This window comes from Stigmatopora argus, chromosome 22 (assembly GCF_051989625.1).
Source record: "Stigmatopora argus isolate UIUO_Sarg chromosome 22, RoL_Sarg_1.0, whole genome shotgun sequence".
Taxonomy (NCBI): Eukaryota; Metazoa; Chordata; class Actinopteri; order Syngnathiformes; family Syngnathidae; genus Stigmatopora; species Stigmatopora argus.
In genome coordinates, this window is record NC_135408.1 from 9,627,613 (window position 1) to 9,643,296 (window position 15,684).

Sequence of the window (15,684 nt, forward strand, 5' to 3'; positions counted from 1 at the left end):
CTATTTCACTGTAAAAACTTCAATTCACGCTAAAGTGCTAAAAAATGAAATATTGTTATGAGATAGTAAATATATTTAATGCTAGTATAATTCTAGCAACCACAGGAGCCAGTATTTGACCCTTTTTTTCTTTTTACAATGTACTCTTACTCCTCTTCCTATAATACTACCAACATTGCTATGGTGATTCTACCTTCTTTTTTTTTTTTAAATGCTAGTCAAAGCAAAATAAATAAACAAATGGACCAATCCGAGTTGTCTATGTATGATTGGCATGAAAACTATGCAGGGTTGCACCTGTAGATCCAGGAAGTTGGAGCTTTGGATGCATGTCATTATTTCATTATCAGTTTCACCTGTTTGTCAGACATGGCATCCTGTCCATCTTGCTTTGTTTGCTTATCAATTTGAGCCGTTCTTCTTGGTCGATTCTTCCCCGTCTGTGGAGCCACGCTGCTGGAAAATCCGATTTGTTGATGAAATTGGATCACGGAGCTCTGCTATCCATCATTGGCAAGTGACCAGATTACATTTCTTGCATCTTTCTGCAATAGTTTATTCTGTAGTATGTATGAAAACATGCAGGGTACTGACAGCCATGTTGGGCTTTCAGGCTTGCTAGTTGTTTTTGTTGACTTTATGTGTTGCCTGCATAGACCGATGAACAACAATTTATGATTAATGCAACTATATTAATTTTTACTTATTGGACCAATTGATTATTAAATGAATTGCCAAGTATTTTGGTAATTGTTGAATGGTTTAGAGACATTGCTGACTTCCAAATGGCCTGTAAATAGCAGTTTGTTTGTTTGTTTATTTATTCATCATTGTTTTTATTGTACTTTTTATAGAAAGGAGTATTGTTAACATTCTCATTTATATATTTGTATCTAATATTTTTTTGATTACTTGCTTAGCGGGCCACACAAATATTGTGAGCCGCAAGTTTGACACTGTGTTCTAGAAAATTCTTTAAAAAAACACTATTACATTCCTAATTGTCATAGGAAAACCTAAACATGTGCAGAATTATTTAAAATAACTAATGTTTTTCCTCAAGGCAGCAATTCCACAACACATTTTATTGTGTGAAACCTTACCCCTCTTTTATTTGTTACAACATTTGCCACTTTAATATTAAAACTATGGTTCATAATGCGTAGGCCTTATCCTGGGTCCACCAGTGTAATGTGAAATAGTCGTAAATATTGTAACTCGCATATTGCTCATGAAAAATTTAAAGGACTTTTTGTGTTTGGTTTGTTCCCAGTAGGAAGCTTTCACACTACACGGTGTGGTTTAATAAATTAATCATCGTCAAGCTCTGCTAAACGCTCGTTATGCACAAACAGACAACAGCAAATACCTTTCGGAGAAAATGTACCTCTCGGATCACTCCGACGTGTTCCCAAGGAAAATAAATAAATAAAAACATTGGGCTCCAAGCCAAAATACAACATCCTTTTATTTCAATTTCCGTTTGCTACATCTCATTACAGTAAGTAAGCACATGAACCAGAGAAGTCAACATACAGTTCAGTCACTGAGCACAAAAAGAGCCACTTCCCAACAACAATACAGCACCCTCTACTAGGGATGTCCCCGATCGGAAATCGGATTGGAATCTGTCGGAAATCGGATTGGATGGTAATTCTTTTTGTCTTCAATTTATTAGTTTACATTTTTAGCTGCTATTGACCGAGCGGCGTCCAATCCCCAGTCAAATTGGATTGGACGCCCCTTGCCGTCAATGGCAGTGAAATGCGATCACTCCCTATGGCAAGTCATGAGTTAAGATAACACCAAAAAAAATGATCTATGAGTAAGTATAATGTTTTGAAACAAAACTCACAGTAAAAAAAGGAAATTTCCATCAAATCACAACTAGAACATCTCAATTTATCGCAGTTTTATTTTGCTGTATGTAAAATATATATTTTTTAAAAAATTGCAACCTTATTTTGGTGCTGCACAACTGAAAAAAAGGACTTGTGATTTTTTTCCTGCTCGTTTGAAATCCACGTTTTATATGATATATAATGTTGCGATAGCTCTATTGAAATTGGGTGGTCCAAAAGACATTTGTAACTTTTTTTTCTCCAACTTCATGCTTTTCCTGGATATCAGATTATCAAAATCGGGCGATTTGGAGTCACAAGCAAAAATACGCGATGGGGACATCCCTATCCACTACAGTGTGGTCCCGGGGCCGTCTTTTTGGGGGAGGTCTTTTATCGCTCAATGTGTAGAGAGAGAGACATGCAGTGGAATTGCAGGAGAGAGAACACAGCATGTACAACTCTGCTTGCAAACAGCTGCTAATTCACAGTTAAGTTTCCATCAAAAGTGCACACAAGGTAGGGAGGGATCTCCTAAGTAGTAGACTCATAAGTAGTATCTAGCCCACGTGGTTAAAACACCATAACACGCAGTGTTACAGAGCTGAATGTTAGACAGTATCCGTTTGAAAAATAAACGACATGACATATCCATATTCACAAACTATTGGAAGTGATTCCACAATATCTACAAATTCACATAGTTACATTTTCCTCAGCTATCAAGAATTGTTGTTTACTTTACTATTTCTGTATGGTACTCTAGCCATTAATTAGAATTGCATCAAGATTTTCAAGATGATCTCGTATGGATCCATTAAGCGGAATAGCGTGAATAAGTATACTTTTAATAGTGTTTTGATGTGATGATGTGGTTCGGTTATAGTTAACTCTGGCCCCGCGAGAAGAAACATGACGTAGCACGTACAGTGAAACCCAAAAATTGGATCCGTTTTGGTTAAAAATATTCAAAGCAAGCTTGGGTTGCATACAATTCTGGATAGGAGTATTAATCGATAGCTTAAAGTGACAAAAATATATTCATGGCCAATGACATGTCCTCTCCAGGAACGCAAATGTATACTGCACATGGCGAAGAAGGCAATGCTAGATTTTGCAGAAAAAGCTCATTTACCATGCTTTACTAAAGAAAACAAATGAAGAAGCTGGAGCAGTAAAAATCAGTCAATTTTTGTAGTTTAGATACAGTATACATTAAACACAGTGTTCTTTAAATCTACCAACCCATAACGGGATCTGTATCAAATGATCTTTTCATTCTGACATACCATTGGGTGTCAAAAGATGTTATTCTAACATTGAGACATCATTTTTCTGGTTTGATTTGTTTGCCCGGACTGTAACTAGACTTGGATTTAATGGGCTGAGGGAGTTTTTTTGGTGTAGTAACCAACCTTTTGCTGGAATAGTTAAAAACAAATAAATGACTTTGCATCCTTTGCATCTAGCGGAGTTGTAATCGCATAGCTGGCCACAATATTTACTACATTCGCTCAATTCATCATAGGTATACTCATATTTTTTTAACTGTATGAGATGTTGTTAGTGTTGCAATCTAAGTTACTATTTCATGTTACAAGCAACTGTAGGTGGCACGTAAATGGATCTTTGGTTACAGCCTCAAATAAGCTTTAATGAGTTATATACAGTTAATGTGGGTATAAAGTCAATGAATCACATATAGGTTGTTTTAAGTTGATGTATTTAAAAATATATCTTTTTTTTAACTGTCTTTGGAAATTAATGTATATCTGAATACATGAGGCCGAGTCTTTCCCTAAACCAAAACTCACCTAAGCATAATAATGGATTATTAAAATAAATGAAGTACTTTTGAACATGTTTAAGGTGGTTGTCACTTGCATTACCTGCAATTGAAACACCAGAAGTAAAGGTACTTTTTGTATTGTGTTAATAAAATTTAAAAAAATGCAGATCAGCACTGGTGTTGACAGAAAATATGATCCAAATGTGCATATTTTTTTAGTAACACTGTAATTGATCAGCCATAATAATAAATGGTTAACAATCCTGCCAATGCAGTTCCATTGTAATCTTAGTGTTTTGCAATAAATACATAGATCCGCTACTCCCAAATCTTTTTTGATCCACTTAGACGACAGAAACTTGATGGAGATGGAATGGTTCATTTCAGTCCTTCGCAATGCATAATTAATAACCGAGTCGAATAATTTAAAATCCCTGCAGCCGTGGAGTTGCTGAGACCAAAGCAACTTGTCACAATACTACGACTATACCAAATAGAATAAATCCAGCTAATGATTGCAAAACCATTGGACAATTTCTTAGATTGACGCTGTTGAAATATTCTCTGAAAGTTGTGATCTAGGAACTTTATGAAGGATTATATTTGTTACTATGCTGCAGGTAAAGCCCACTCATAAAATCTGCATGCTTCCAAATGAGGGTAAAAGCACTTTCATAACCTTGTCGGTGTAAATGAACATTACATCCATATGCACAAATAATTGATGGTGTCTTTGGGTCTGCGGTGGGACACCGATGAGTAAATTGGTTGAACCACAGGAACCAAAGCACTACTTAGCGTAATAGTGCATATATCATTACGTTAGGTGGCATGTGAGGACAAACATGTACAGATTGTCACGCATTAAACGTTTACTTACTCTGGGTTTATGTACTTCTGGAGATTATTTCAAAAGATGGTTGAAACAATGTTCAGTGTAATATGTATATATTTTTTATAGAATAGAAAAGGAGTGTGAATCATCCCATGAAAAAAATATTTTGTCTTGAAGATGTAAAATGCATGTTTTTAGCCATTGGTTCAAATAAATAAAAAATATTTAGAATTCGGATACTCATTATTGTGAAAGATATGACATTTTGACTCTTGATTAATAATGAACTGTGGTTAGTTAATGAGCACTTTTTGCTACTACAAAACAAAGCTTGTACAACTGAAGACCATTAATGTGTTAAAACGCAAGTAAAAAAAATGCGCAGTTTGGCAAAAATAAACAAGAAACCTTCCACAAAGCAAATAAATATATGAAAAAATACCCTATTCCTCTGGAAAGAAAATTTATCTCAAGGACAAATACAGAAGAAATGCAATTTGAAAACTGGGAGTCAGTCTGAGATATTGATGGCTTTTTCTTATGACTATGAAAAATACAAAAAAATAAATAAAATAAATGCTGGATCCGACAATCGCTTTTGTGACATCAAACAGTAAGAATTTTCTCCGCCTTCTACACTGAGGAGCAATTTTACAGTATGCCCTTATCACTATGTCGACCATCGCCACATAGCGTCACCACCTTCTCGTGTGTACTGCAGATGTGTGTATGTGTGCGATAATACCTTTTTGTCCCCTTTATGTTCTCTGTATATGTTCACCAAGGCACTTGGCTCGTCTTTAATCAAACATAGTCAGCCAGCTAGAGCCAGTGGACTTGAAAATGCGCAGGCTGCCCCATGGGATGCGAAAGCAATTCCAGATGATACCGTCTTGGCTCTGATGAGATTCATCTTGAGCTGAAGGCCAGACACTGAGGATTATTAATGATGTTCCTATGGAACTATACGGGGCGGCCCCGGCGACCGGACCACGGTTAAGCGACCGTAGGACACTTCCTTAGGTGTCTTCCCGCCTGCATAATCTGTGTGTCTATGCATGCGTGCTCTAAATGACTGTCTTCGCTGGTAAGCGACAATGACAACCTGAACTACATGCTTGCAAAACAGAGCTAGCGAATGCACACTTTCGCTATTTTGCCAAAAAGACAAGCGGTGGAGAACAACAACAATGGATTACTCACAAGAGGAGACAGGGCCAGAGCTACTGTACATAAGGGAAGCAAAAATAAATAAATAAAAAGCATTATCAACCTCCTTGACAATGATTTTGAACTACTTTGTGGAACAAAAACAAAGAAGTGTGTAGCCACAGCAGTGGAGCACTTCAAATGCATGAGTGGAGTTGTAAAATATTTCCACAAATGCATAACTGCAGCAAATATGGGGTGGTTATTACCATTTTTTTTTGGCCGATTGGAGCAAAATTCTGACAAGCTTTTATTTCGTTGGAAACGTGGTGTAACGCTATGAGTATACTGGTGATTTGTGTAAAGGGGCTATTCTCAGGAAATGTGAGTGAGAAAAATTATCGTAACATAAGCAGGTCCACGCATGATCACTCTCATACACGCGCGCATAGGAATGTCATTTCATAATCTCTCGTGATCACACAATAATTCTGCCTTTACAATGATAATCAGAGGTTTGCATGACTTCTTTACTCGACTACACCATTGCAGCCAAACCTAATTCAAGGCATGCATGCTTATTCTCAACCAGAGTCTTCATATTTTCATGTTTTTAGCCCACTCCAGATAAAAGCTGATTGATTTTTGTTGTTGTTGTAACGATTCAAATGATTTATCAAGAATTAGGATTCAAAACAATACTTTAAGCCTTCATGCTCAGTGGTGGAGGTAATTGGGTCAATTTTTAACTGACACTGTCAGAGTTCGTTATGGGCTCATTTTAATATTTTAGTTCACATATTTTTGTGGGAAGGTCTCAGAAATGGTACTATCATGATTTCAGCTTGCTCTATTACTACATTAATAACCAGCTCCTCTATAGCAATATTATCTTTGGAAAGGCAGTTCTCATGTTGGGTCACTTGAAATTAAATGTTGGAAATTTACACGTTAGAGTTGTACCGTTGCCATTTTTCGGCGATACAGATTCTGATTCCATGTGCTTTTGGGGGGGGGGAGCTCTTTTTTTTCTTTAAATACTAAATTACTGATTACTCGAATGTGAAGTCATTGCTACTTTGGCTTGGTCAGACAAAGCTCCAATCATTGTTTGTCTTCGACAGCGTTTGACATCCAATCCATTTGAAGTAGCCAATGTACATGTTGCGCAGTATCAGCGAGTTTTTAATGCCACTCGCCAATATGGACGGAGCCATTTTTAGTATCAGTGCAACACTAATCCTAAATGATGTGTACTGTACACACAATGGTACCTTGACGGTGACCAAACTCGTTACTAGATATACGATATAGTCTGTATTGTATATACATATTGTATACTCCTTTCCCCTATTGAAATAAATTGCATTGCCATTAATGCTTCACATAGTCCATGTTATGAAAGAGAAATAGCACAGTTTAAATAATAAAAAAAAAAGAAAAAAAATCAAGTCATTGGCTGCCATCCACAAAGTTGGTGTCCAATACATTTGAACTGAGTCGCAGTACCCAGTTCAAAAGGATTGGACGTTAGCTATCAACAAAGTCATTTGGAATGGACGGAAACGTCTGCGAGTGAAACGCTCCTACCTGAAAATACACTGGAAAACCAAGGTACCACTGTATCGACACACCCACCCACACACGCGAAGGCACACACACGAAAAGATGTTTTTTACGGCCTCCGGCGAACCTGTCAATCCTTCTTTTGATAAACCAGCTTAAGAGTGACTTTTTGATCCCAATTCAATTGAGGTTGTTTGCCTCGATGATGGCGGGCTTTCTATTGACATATGTGGCCCAGTAGCCCAAGTTGAAGATGAAGAAAAGGATGGGGAAAATGATGCGCGATATCTTGTCCACTTTGCTGACTCGGTTGTACGACTTCTTGGCTTCTGTGTAGGGGTCATCCATTTTATGAAGATACGAATGTTTGACGGACGGCACCGTGCCGGCGCTCTTAGAAATGGTGGTTAAACCTTGGTCCTTCGCCACGTTGATGGCGTAGGTCGTTCCCACAATGTTGAACGTGTTGTTGGCCTTTTTGGAGAGAGTTGCCGATTCTCTTCTCTGAAAAGAAGAGAAGGCAGCAAAGGTCGTGAGGAGAAAACGCAGCAGACTCCACAATACTTCCATTTGAACTCATAAAGAGGAAATAGAAGCAACACCACGAGACACGACACACACAAGAGCAAAACAAAAGCCTAACCATATCGTTAATCCTGGCCATGTTAGCCTGAAACGGTTCCTGAAAAGAAAAGTAGAAAAGAAAAAAAGTTTACCAATTATTTAAAAAAAAAAAAAAACACCCAACTTACATGCTCCATTCATCACTTTCTTGCTTGTACATTTTTGACACCATCTGCATCATACACGTTTTGATTGCAGGGAAAAAAAAGTGGGCATGACTCCTATATTCAGCAGTGAAATGTTTTCAAATGTGCTGAAATTCAGGAAAAATAAATAAAGTTTGCATCCCTCGTGTGGAAAATTGCTGTCCGCATGGAGCGTGATTTGAGGAAGAAAAAAAAAGGAAAAATAGCATTGCCTGGAGTCATGTCCAACAAATCAATGCCAGAAGTTAGGCTTCTTCAGGCAAAATAACTGACGGTTAAAAAAATAAAACAACATAGCACGAGCGATATGATACAAAGTTGAGAAGAAGCCACCATCTTACAGCTCAGAAACCATTAAGGCGCTCTCTGTTGGAAGAACGCTTCAGACTGTCATGTTGAATTTGCACAGGGATTCTCTTATTTACCGAATGCTAGCACGGGATGATTTCATAATCCCGACAGTCTTAAAATGGGCAACACACAAAGAACATGTGGGAGAACAAGTAGGGCAACAAGATGGATCACCGCGCAAGTTGTTGTACTTTTTGTGCACGTGCACTGTGTAAATATGGCCTTGCTTTAATTTCTTTTTCAACCAACATTCGTTCATTAGTGTTGTCTTCCAAGCCTAGCATTTACAATCTAAAACAGGGGTGTCAGACTCGGGTTGGTTCGCGGGCCGCTTTAATGTCAACTTGATTTCATGTGGGCCGGACCATTTAAGATATAATATTTAGATTTTTTTAAATAAATGGATTAAAAGAACTGGATTAAAAGCCCTGAATATTCAGTTTTTAATAGATCTAAAACAATGTATATTTTAGCTTTTTTAAAATATATTCTTAGATTTTACAAAATGATTTTTGAACTAAAAACACTGATTAAAAAAATTACAATTATTGATTTTAAAAGGGGGAAAATCAGGAAATTTAATATACATCTATACTCCATTTTAATTTGATCCTAAAACAGAAAGTCGGCACTCATGATTTACTTTCCCGGGCCACACAAAATGATGCGGCGGGCCAGATTTGGCCCCCGGGCCGCCACTTTGACACATATGATCTAAAAGAACACAACTTTGTCTACAGTATATTTGTGTTTCAGTATTTCCATGTCTACTTTGAGGCCACAGTTTTCATTTTTGCTCTACTTTTTTCAACTTCATTTTTTCTTTCCTTCCGCCTTCCGTCACTCCATCTATTTAATTAGCATAATTAATGTCCCCTGTTTCCGTTGCCGGATGCTTAATGGTGAATCACTTTATTATCCGTTCTCTTCGATAAATATTTTTGTAACACTTGGCACATACTAAAAAAAGCTACAATAAAACACAATTTTGCCAGCATGTGTTAAAATGAACATTGCCATCAGGCAGTGCAGTTTTAGACACATTTACAAATCTGCAATTCAACTGAAAAAAACAGTAATGCAATCGCTTTTTCACAAAGTGAGCTCAAGGGTGGTGCTTAACACAACGCCGGCAATTTATTGGTCAATAGAGAATTGCCTGATGTAATTAACGATGCTTGACATCCTCTATTGTTGTCCTTTGCTTACTGTGGAAAATTTGTCTTTGTTGTTAAATTAACGACTGTCCCACTGGGATGAGGCCATGTTGTTTACAACGTTGACCCAGCTATAGGCATCCATTCTAAACAGTCCTCTGGTGATGTAAACCACCCAGCGGACATTTTAAATGGTTAAAACACGATGAGAATGACGACCAGTTATTTTCCCTACAGATTTCCATTGTATTTTTATTTTTTTTAAACTGAAGAAGACGAAATACAATAAAGTAACTCCACACACCAGTGCCCTCTAAATAACCAATGTCTTTTCCAGAACATTGAGCCCTCTACACTGAAAGTCTTATTTTGTATATCATTGTGTGGATGGCTTACTCAGCAACAAAGCAAACGGCTACTCTAATAGGGTATATGACCTTAATGGTACAGTATATAGAGTACCTGCAAGTCTAAATGACAATAGAAATCCTCTTTGCCCGGTTAACTCGTAGCCATCGGTCCTTTTCTGCTTCTCCAAATTTGGTGTTTTATGATCTAATTTGTATAATTTAATCCATCTGTTAATATGACAGCAAAATAAATCTCATAACACCAAAAAAAATCGACAAATTGATTCGGTGAGCACGTTTGATACAAGCCTATTATGAAAACCGCAGTCTAAATATTTTCTGACAAAGATTCTAATACACTTATTTATTTTTTTTTTTTTTTTAAATCTGGCTGTCCTTGGCCGCATACAGTAAAGTCAAAGCATTTTCATCTGCAAATGTCAGATTCTTTTGTGGTGATTAACCATCCCGGGGGTGATTGTGCCACTTGCCGTCTGTGTGAAACCACTGTGTGCGAGTGTTGGTTTGTGTCTTGTGAAAGATATTCTATCCTAATTTATGATTTAAGATGACATGTTGACTTATTTGATAGCCTCAAGTCATTTTATGCAAGTGTGAGATAGAGCATGTCATTAATTTGGTATATTTTAGGCAACTGGAAATCTGGTAGATGAAAAGTACAGCTACTAGACCTGCACGTTTTTCCCCCCCAGCCTAATCCTGCATTAATTTGATCTATTTTTTTTTTACTTTTACAGGGCCCTCATTTATCGCCTTGGCTACCATGACATCCAATTCATTTTGACTGGGATTGGCGAAGAATTGCCAAAGATTTCGCGGGCTTCCGTACTCGCCATATTCTACCGACAGCTGTTTTGAGGTGAGCTCATTAGCCCGGTGGTTAAACAGATTGTTTAGCCAACCAGAGGGAATTACATGCCACTGACGCTGTGTAACCTCTAAAGTAAATGAGTACACGCTGACTCGACTACGGCTCGCCATATCAGACCCAAAAAAGAAAGAGCCTGCGGGAAATGCACTCATCGTTTGGTTCCGTTGGCTTCTGAGGACAGTATATGTTTCCCTTCCAGCCTCATCCCCCACTGTTTTTTATTTGTATCTTTTTGAGAAGAAAGGGGGAAAGGGAGTCGTTTAAGCAAAACAAACTGCTGAACAAAGAGAAAATGTTCCAAGAACAGAAACAATAGGCAAGAAAATCACAGCCAAGATAGCTCAACATATCCCATTGGATTTCTGATATGTTATATTATGAATGGAAGACAAAATATAATATACGTGTTGACACACTTTGAGCCTGTGAGTCGAGAGGGACCGTTTAAAGTAATACCGCCATCTCGTGTTCGATCAGAGAAGTGCAACAACACGTGAGCCGAATTTAAGCTTCTTCTGCGGGCCGTAGTCAATGAGATTTTCATAATTTGCGGCGAGGCAATGAAAAAGCGGGCAATAGGCCGCAGTTGGCCAAACTAGATAGTCACAAAGAGCGTAGACCAAGGGTGTCAGACTCTGGTTGGTTCGCGGGCTGCATTAACGTCAACTCGATTTTATGTGGGCCGGACCATTTTAGATATAATATTTAGATATTTTTTTTATATAAATGGATCAAAAGAACTGGATTAAAAGCCCTGAATGTTCATTTTTTAATAGATCTAAAACAATGTATATTTTAGCTTTTTTTAAAATATATTTTTAGATTTTAAAAAATGATTTTTGAACTAAAAACACAGAAATAATTGATTAAAAAATGACAATTATTGATTAAAACAGAAAGTCGGCACTCATGATTTACTTTCTCGGGCCGCACAAAATGATGCTGCGGGCCAGATTTGGCCCCTGGGCCGCCACTTTGACACCTGTGGCGTAGACTAATAAAACAAAGCATCACAAAAAACATAAAACAGGCAAGAAAATGTCTCCACACCCTGATGCTCGATCTCTGCCGTATCTTTTTAAAACTGACATTATTTCATAAGATTATTGCCTTCCCCCTTAATGTCTTTACACTCTACTAGACTCATTTTTATTTGAACTTTTCTTGGAATGATCCAATTACATGTACCTTCTTTTCTGCTCATAAACACACAAAAGAACATAAGATATTGGCACATTTCTGAGCTATGATATACAGTGAAAGGAAAATTGGTCTCCTGATACACTCACTTTTTTACTCAGTGTACCGTTTTTTTTAATGAGCATGCTATACTGCAAGATGCTGTCTCATCTTGACAGAATGGGTTTACACTGACTAAAATGGGGCTTGAACATATGCCGCAAGCCTAGATTGGGGCTAGCGTCTTTGGGAATTTACCTCCCTTTCTTTTCTCCATGTACAACCCCACTGCCCTTGTTTTATTTAGCTGTTACTGAATAATTAAAAACTATTTTAAAGAACTGCCTGGGTTACTTTAGATTGGTGACTCAGGAATTCCAAGTTCAGTCCACCAGTAGGTCTGGGTGATACATCATTTCTGTGATTGGAGATTTTTTATTTTTTATTTTATTGTTTGCCTAAAAGGAAACCTAACAACTTCTGGCAATTCTAGAAACCCGATTATTTCAAGAAATATTTTTTTTTACTCTGTATTTGGGGCTTGACAGCTCAAAATGGGAGAGAAAAATATATTTAAGACAAACTTTTTGAACACAACCTAATAGTCTGGTCAACATTTAATCAACAAAAACACCAATGTAAAAGATGGTAGAAGTTGAGGTGAGGTTAAAGCGGATAACCAGAGAGCTAAATTCAGTCTACTATCACATCCATTTTTAAGAGGATCACTCACCCTGACTTCCATGCCCTCTTTTTTGCCATCCCAGGCCCAGCTGCGCTTGGTGAAGTAGTTGACTGTGGCAAACTCAATCAATGCAGAGAAGACAAAGGCATAGCACACCGCCATGAACCAGTCCATGGCTGTAGCGTAGGCAACTTTGGGGAGGGAGTTGCGGGCGCTGATGCTTAAGGTCGTCATGGTGAGGACAGTGGTGACCCCTGGGAATAGAATCAGAAAATATCACCACAGGCTTATTCATTGGCGGTGATAGATGCCCAATAGCGTCATCGTCAACGGCACTTAATGACATTACGCTCTGAGAGAAGTCATTTGAATCTGATTACAAGTTTGGTCATAGTAACAACGCATTTGTTTTTAGTTTTTTAGTCATTTGCCCTAAATTTGGTAGCTTTGTCGTCAAAACTGACGGCAAAGAAATCGATGCTAATCGAGGCATAACGAGTGTATTTTGATTTGGATTCACTTTCATTTAAAGGGCTTAATGTCATTTTAAAAAGTGTATCTATATATTTTTAAATAACCAAAAATAGTCATTTTGGGTTAGAGGGTCTTAAATGTCAAATTTTCTAATGATTACCCCATATGCCAATAGAAATAAATCAATGCTGTGTATTGAATGAAATCAACTCTTGCACATTTTTTCAAATTTTTCCTTAACTTTGAAACCTTCCATTCACCCAGACTGGTTCTTTAGACCTCAGTTATTATTTAGTGCATTCTAGGATGCTTAAAAACCCCCCAAACTAAATGGCACTCACCAAATACGGTACGTGCGGGAACCGATTCTCTGTTTAACCAGAAGGACACCTGGGACAGTATGACTGTCATGATGCAGGGAAGATAGGTTTGAATCACAAAATATCCAATTTTTCTTTTCAAATGGAAATATGTTGTCATCACTACATATTCCCCTAAGAGAAGACGACAGAAAAAAAAAGAAAGGATTCATCAGTTGCCATATGTAAAAACAGGCTGACTGTTCAAATTAATGAATGCGGGAACATTTATACATATTTAACTACAACACCGTATGTTCATTCATGTCACGGTTGTCATCACGTTTTGACATCCCTATTTTTTCCTTTCAGTTCCTAGAACTCGCTTTCGTTAAAAGCCTTATAATAAGGCCAAATGATTGCATGGCCTTTGCAATGCATTAAAAAATCGCTTAACAATTTCTTTCAATAGGCGTAACTGTCCTTCATAATACGCAACAGAAGAAGAAGGAAGATAATCACAGTGTTCTCACTAGAGTTTCTAACTACACACAACACACTTTTTGCTTATCGGAAAGATAGCCCAGAGGACACTGCAGGAAAGTGCTTTCGCCCTGAGTTTTGTGAAACCTGCCACATATCCTTGACCTGAGACTCTCCTCCTGAGAGCCACGAAGAGTAAACAGCTTCCACTTTTAAAGAAGGAAAACTTTTCACATATTACAGTCTTTTTATCCGGCCATCCAAGTTGACCGAATGCCAAAAGAGCTCTAGACAACGACATCAGGACTGCACTGTACCTGTACTGGAACTTATGGTTTCTTTGCCAATAACGTGCCCCAGTAGATCATACTGGTTGAGCCTGGAACCATCCTCTGCTACTGAAACGGACCGCTCATCTTCCTGAGTCCAGAGATAAATCACCTCATTGTTGGTGTATGCATCTGGGGAAGTAGGAGGCGACAAACATGGATGAAGAAGAACATAGATTAGAAGCCATAAAATCATGTCTATAGTGATCGTTCTTGAATCACAAGTCTTGACATGTCAATATTCTATTCGTGAAATCCAAAGGACGGAAGGACAGTAGTGTCAAAATGCTAAAATGATCTTGATATTTAGTGTAGCACTCAGTCTTTTTTTCTGTCCTTTAAAAACACACGCAATGCAATCTTGTGTGGGGGCGGGGGGGTTGTTTGTTTAGAAAGAGTCATTTGAAAATACCCTTAAAGGCTAAGGTGACTGTGTAATGATAACGCGCCTTGTGGGGGTGACTTACAGCTTCCAAATTTCAGGGGACAGGCATGCGCATCCATGGGGAAATCCTCCAGGTGCATGGGGCATTCGGCATGAATGGTCAACCTTGTAGGGCGATGGATGAGAGTGGTGGCAGGGAGAGAGAGGTCGCCAGGGGTCAAATGGAAGAAAAACAGTTAGATGTGACACTAGGCAAAATGTGAGTCAAGACACTATGTATTTTTTCAGTCACTTTTTTATTTGACTTAAAAAAAAAAAAAAAGCCATCGATATAGAAAAATTGAACTTAAACTGTATCCTAGTTGGGGTGGATAAAAAATATTTTATTTTATGATTCAGATTATATTAATTCAGCAATATCCAATTGTTTTCTTTCCAGGGCTGATTTCAGAAAAATCAAATGATACAAGAATCACCTTGAAAATCTTCCACTTTCATTTGGTAAACCGAGGACTGGCGGAATCAGGTAAGACATTTGGCTTTTAACAGGTTTTATTTTTAAAAGCTACAAGCAACACATTGAACCAGAAGTATTAGGATATTGTAATATATTTATATTCACATGGCAGCCAATGAGTTAAAAGGATTGTAATCACAAGTCAATGGTTTGGTTAAAAAAAGTGTCATTATGAATCAAGATTTGATATATTAGGATTATATACTGTCTCGGCCTACGTCAATAATGCACTCGTTTTACCTCATAGTGTAGAGAAGCGTCCCGTTGTCAACTAGTCGGAGAAGTTTGTTTGGAGTCGTCATGTTGTGAGCTACGGATTTCTTCCCGTTGTGGAAAAATGTGTCAGGCGTCCAGATTTTACTAGCTAGGAGGTTGTTGAGGGCTAACACCTGCATGGGCCCGTCAAATTTCAGTCTCTCGTCTCTCCAACTCTGGCGGAAAAATACATCGATGGTGTACTCCTGCGGGAGGAGGAGAGGTCAAAGGTTAACCACAATAAAAAACCATCGTAGAAGTGCGAAAATTGCAACTGTGATCTTTTCTTTAAGCGCAAAAGTAAAATGTGGCACTAGTTTTTCCCACTTCAATAAATGTAGAGATAATCTTTGTTCTAATATCTTGTACAAAAACATG

At 37.8% G+C, this 15,684-nt stretch overlaps 2 protein-coding genes across 3 annotated transcripts in view; one reads left to right on the top strand and one right to left on the bottom strand.

Moving 5' to 3' along the window:
• The first annotated feature begins 330 nt into the window (after positions 1-330).
• gabrb4 (gamma-aminobutyric acid type A receptor subunit beta4) overlaps positions 331-15,684 on the top strand; it is a 105,456-nt gene continuing 90,102 nt past the window's right edge. Inside the window, exons 1-3 of the mRNA XM_077591544.1 lie at positions 331-513; positions 10,567-10,688; positions 14,974-15,060. The gene's annotated coding sequence lies outside the window, so the exon portion shown is untranslated. The remainder of the gene's footprint in view (positions 514-10,566; positions 10,689-14,973; positions 15,061-15,684) is intronic.
• The window catches only part of gabra3 (gamma-aminobutyric acid type A receptor subunit alpha3), a 41,884-nt gene continuing 33,462 nt past the window's right edge, over positions 7,263-15,684 (bottom strand). The window contains exons 5-11 of one of the 2 annotated variants that reach the window (XM_077591547.1): positions 15,292-15,512; positions 14,617-14,699; positions 14,138-14,281; positions 13,380-13,532; positions 12,613-12,818; positions 7,824-7,862; positions 7,263-7,684 (exon numbers count right to left, since the gene is read on the bottom strand). In XM_077591547.1, the coding sequence (XP_077447673.1) occupies positions 7,361-7,684; positions 7,824-7,862; positions 12,613-12,818; positions 13,380-13,532; positions 14,138-14,281; positions 14,617-14,699; positions 15,292-15,512 (1,170 nt within the window). In that variant the 3' untranslated portion in view covers positions 7,263-7,360. The remainder of the gene's footprint in view (positions 7,685-7,823; positions 7,863-12,612; positions 12,819-13,379; positions 13,533-14,137; positions 14,282-14,616; positions 14,700-15,291; positions 15,513-15,684) is intronic. The other variant, XM_077591548.1, reaches the window with a different exon arrangement.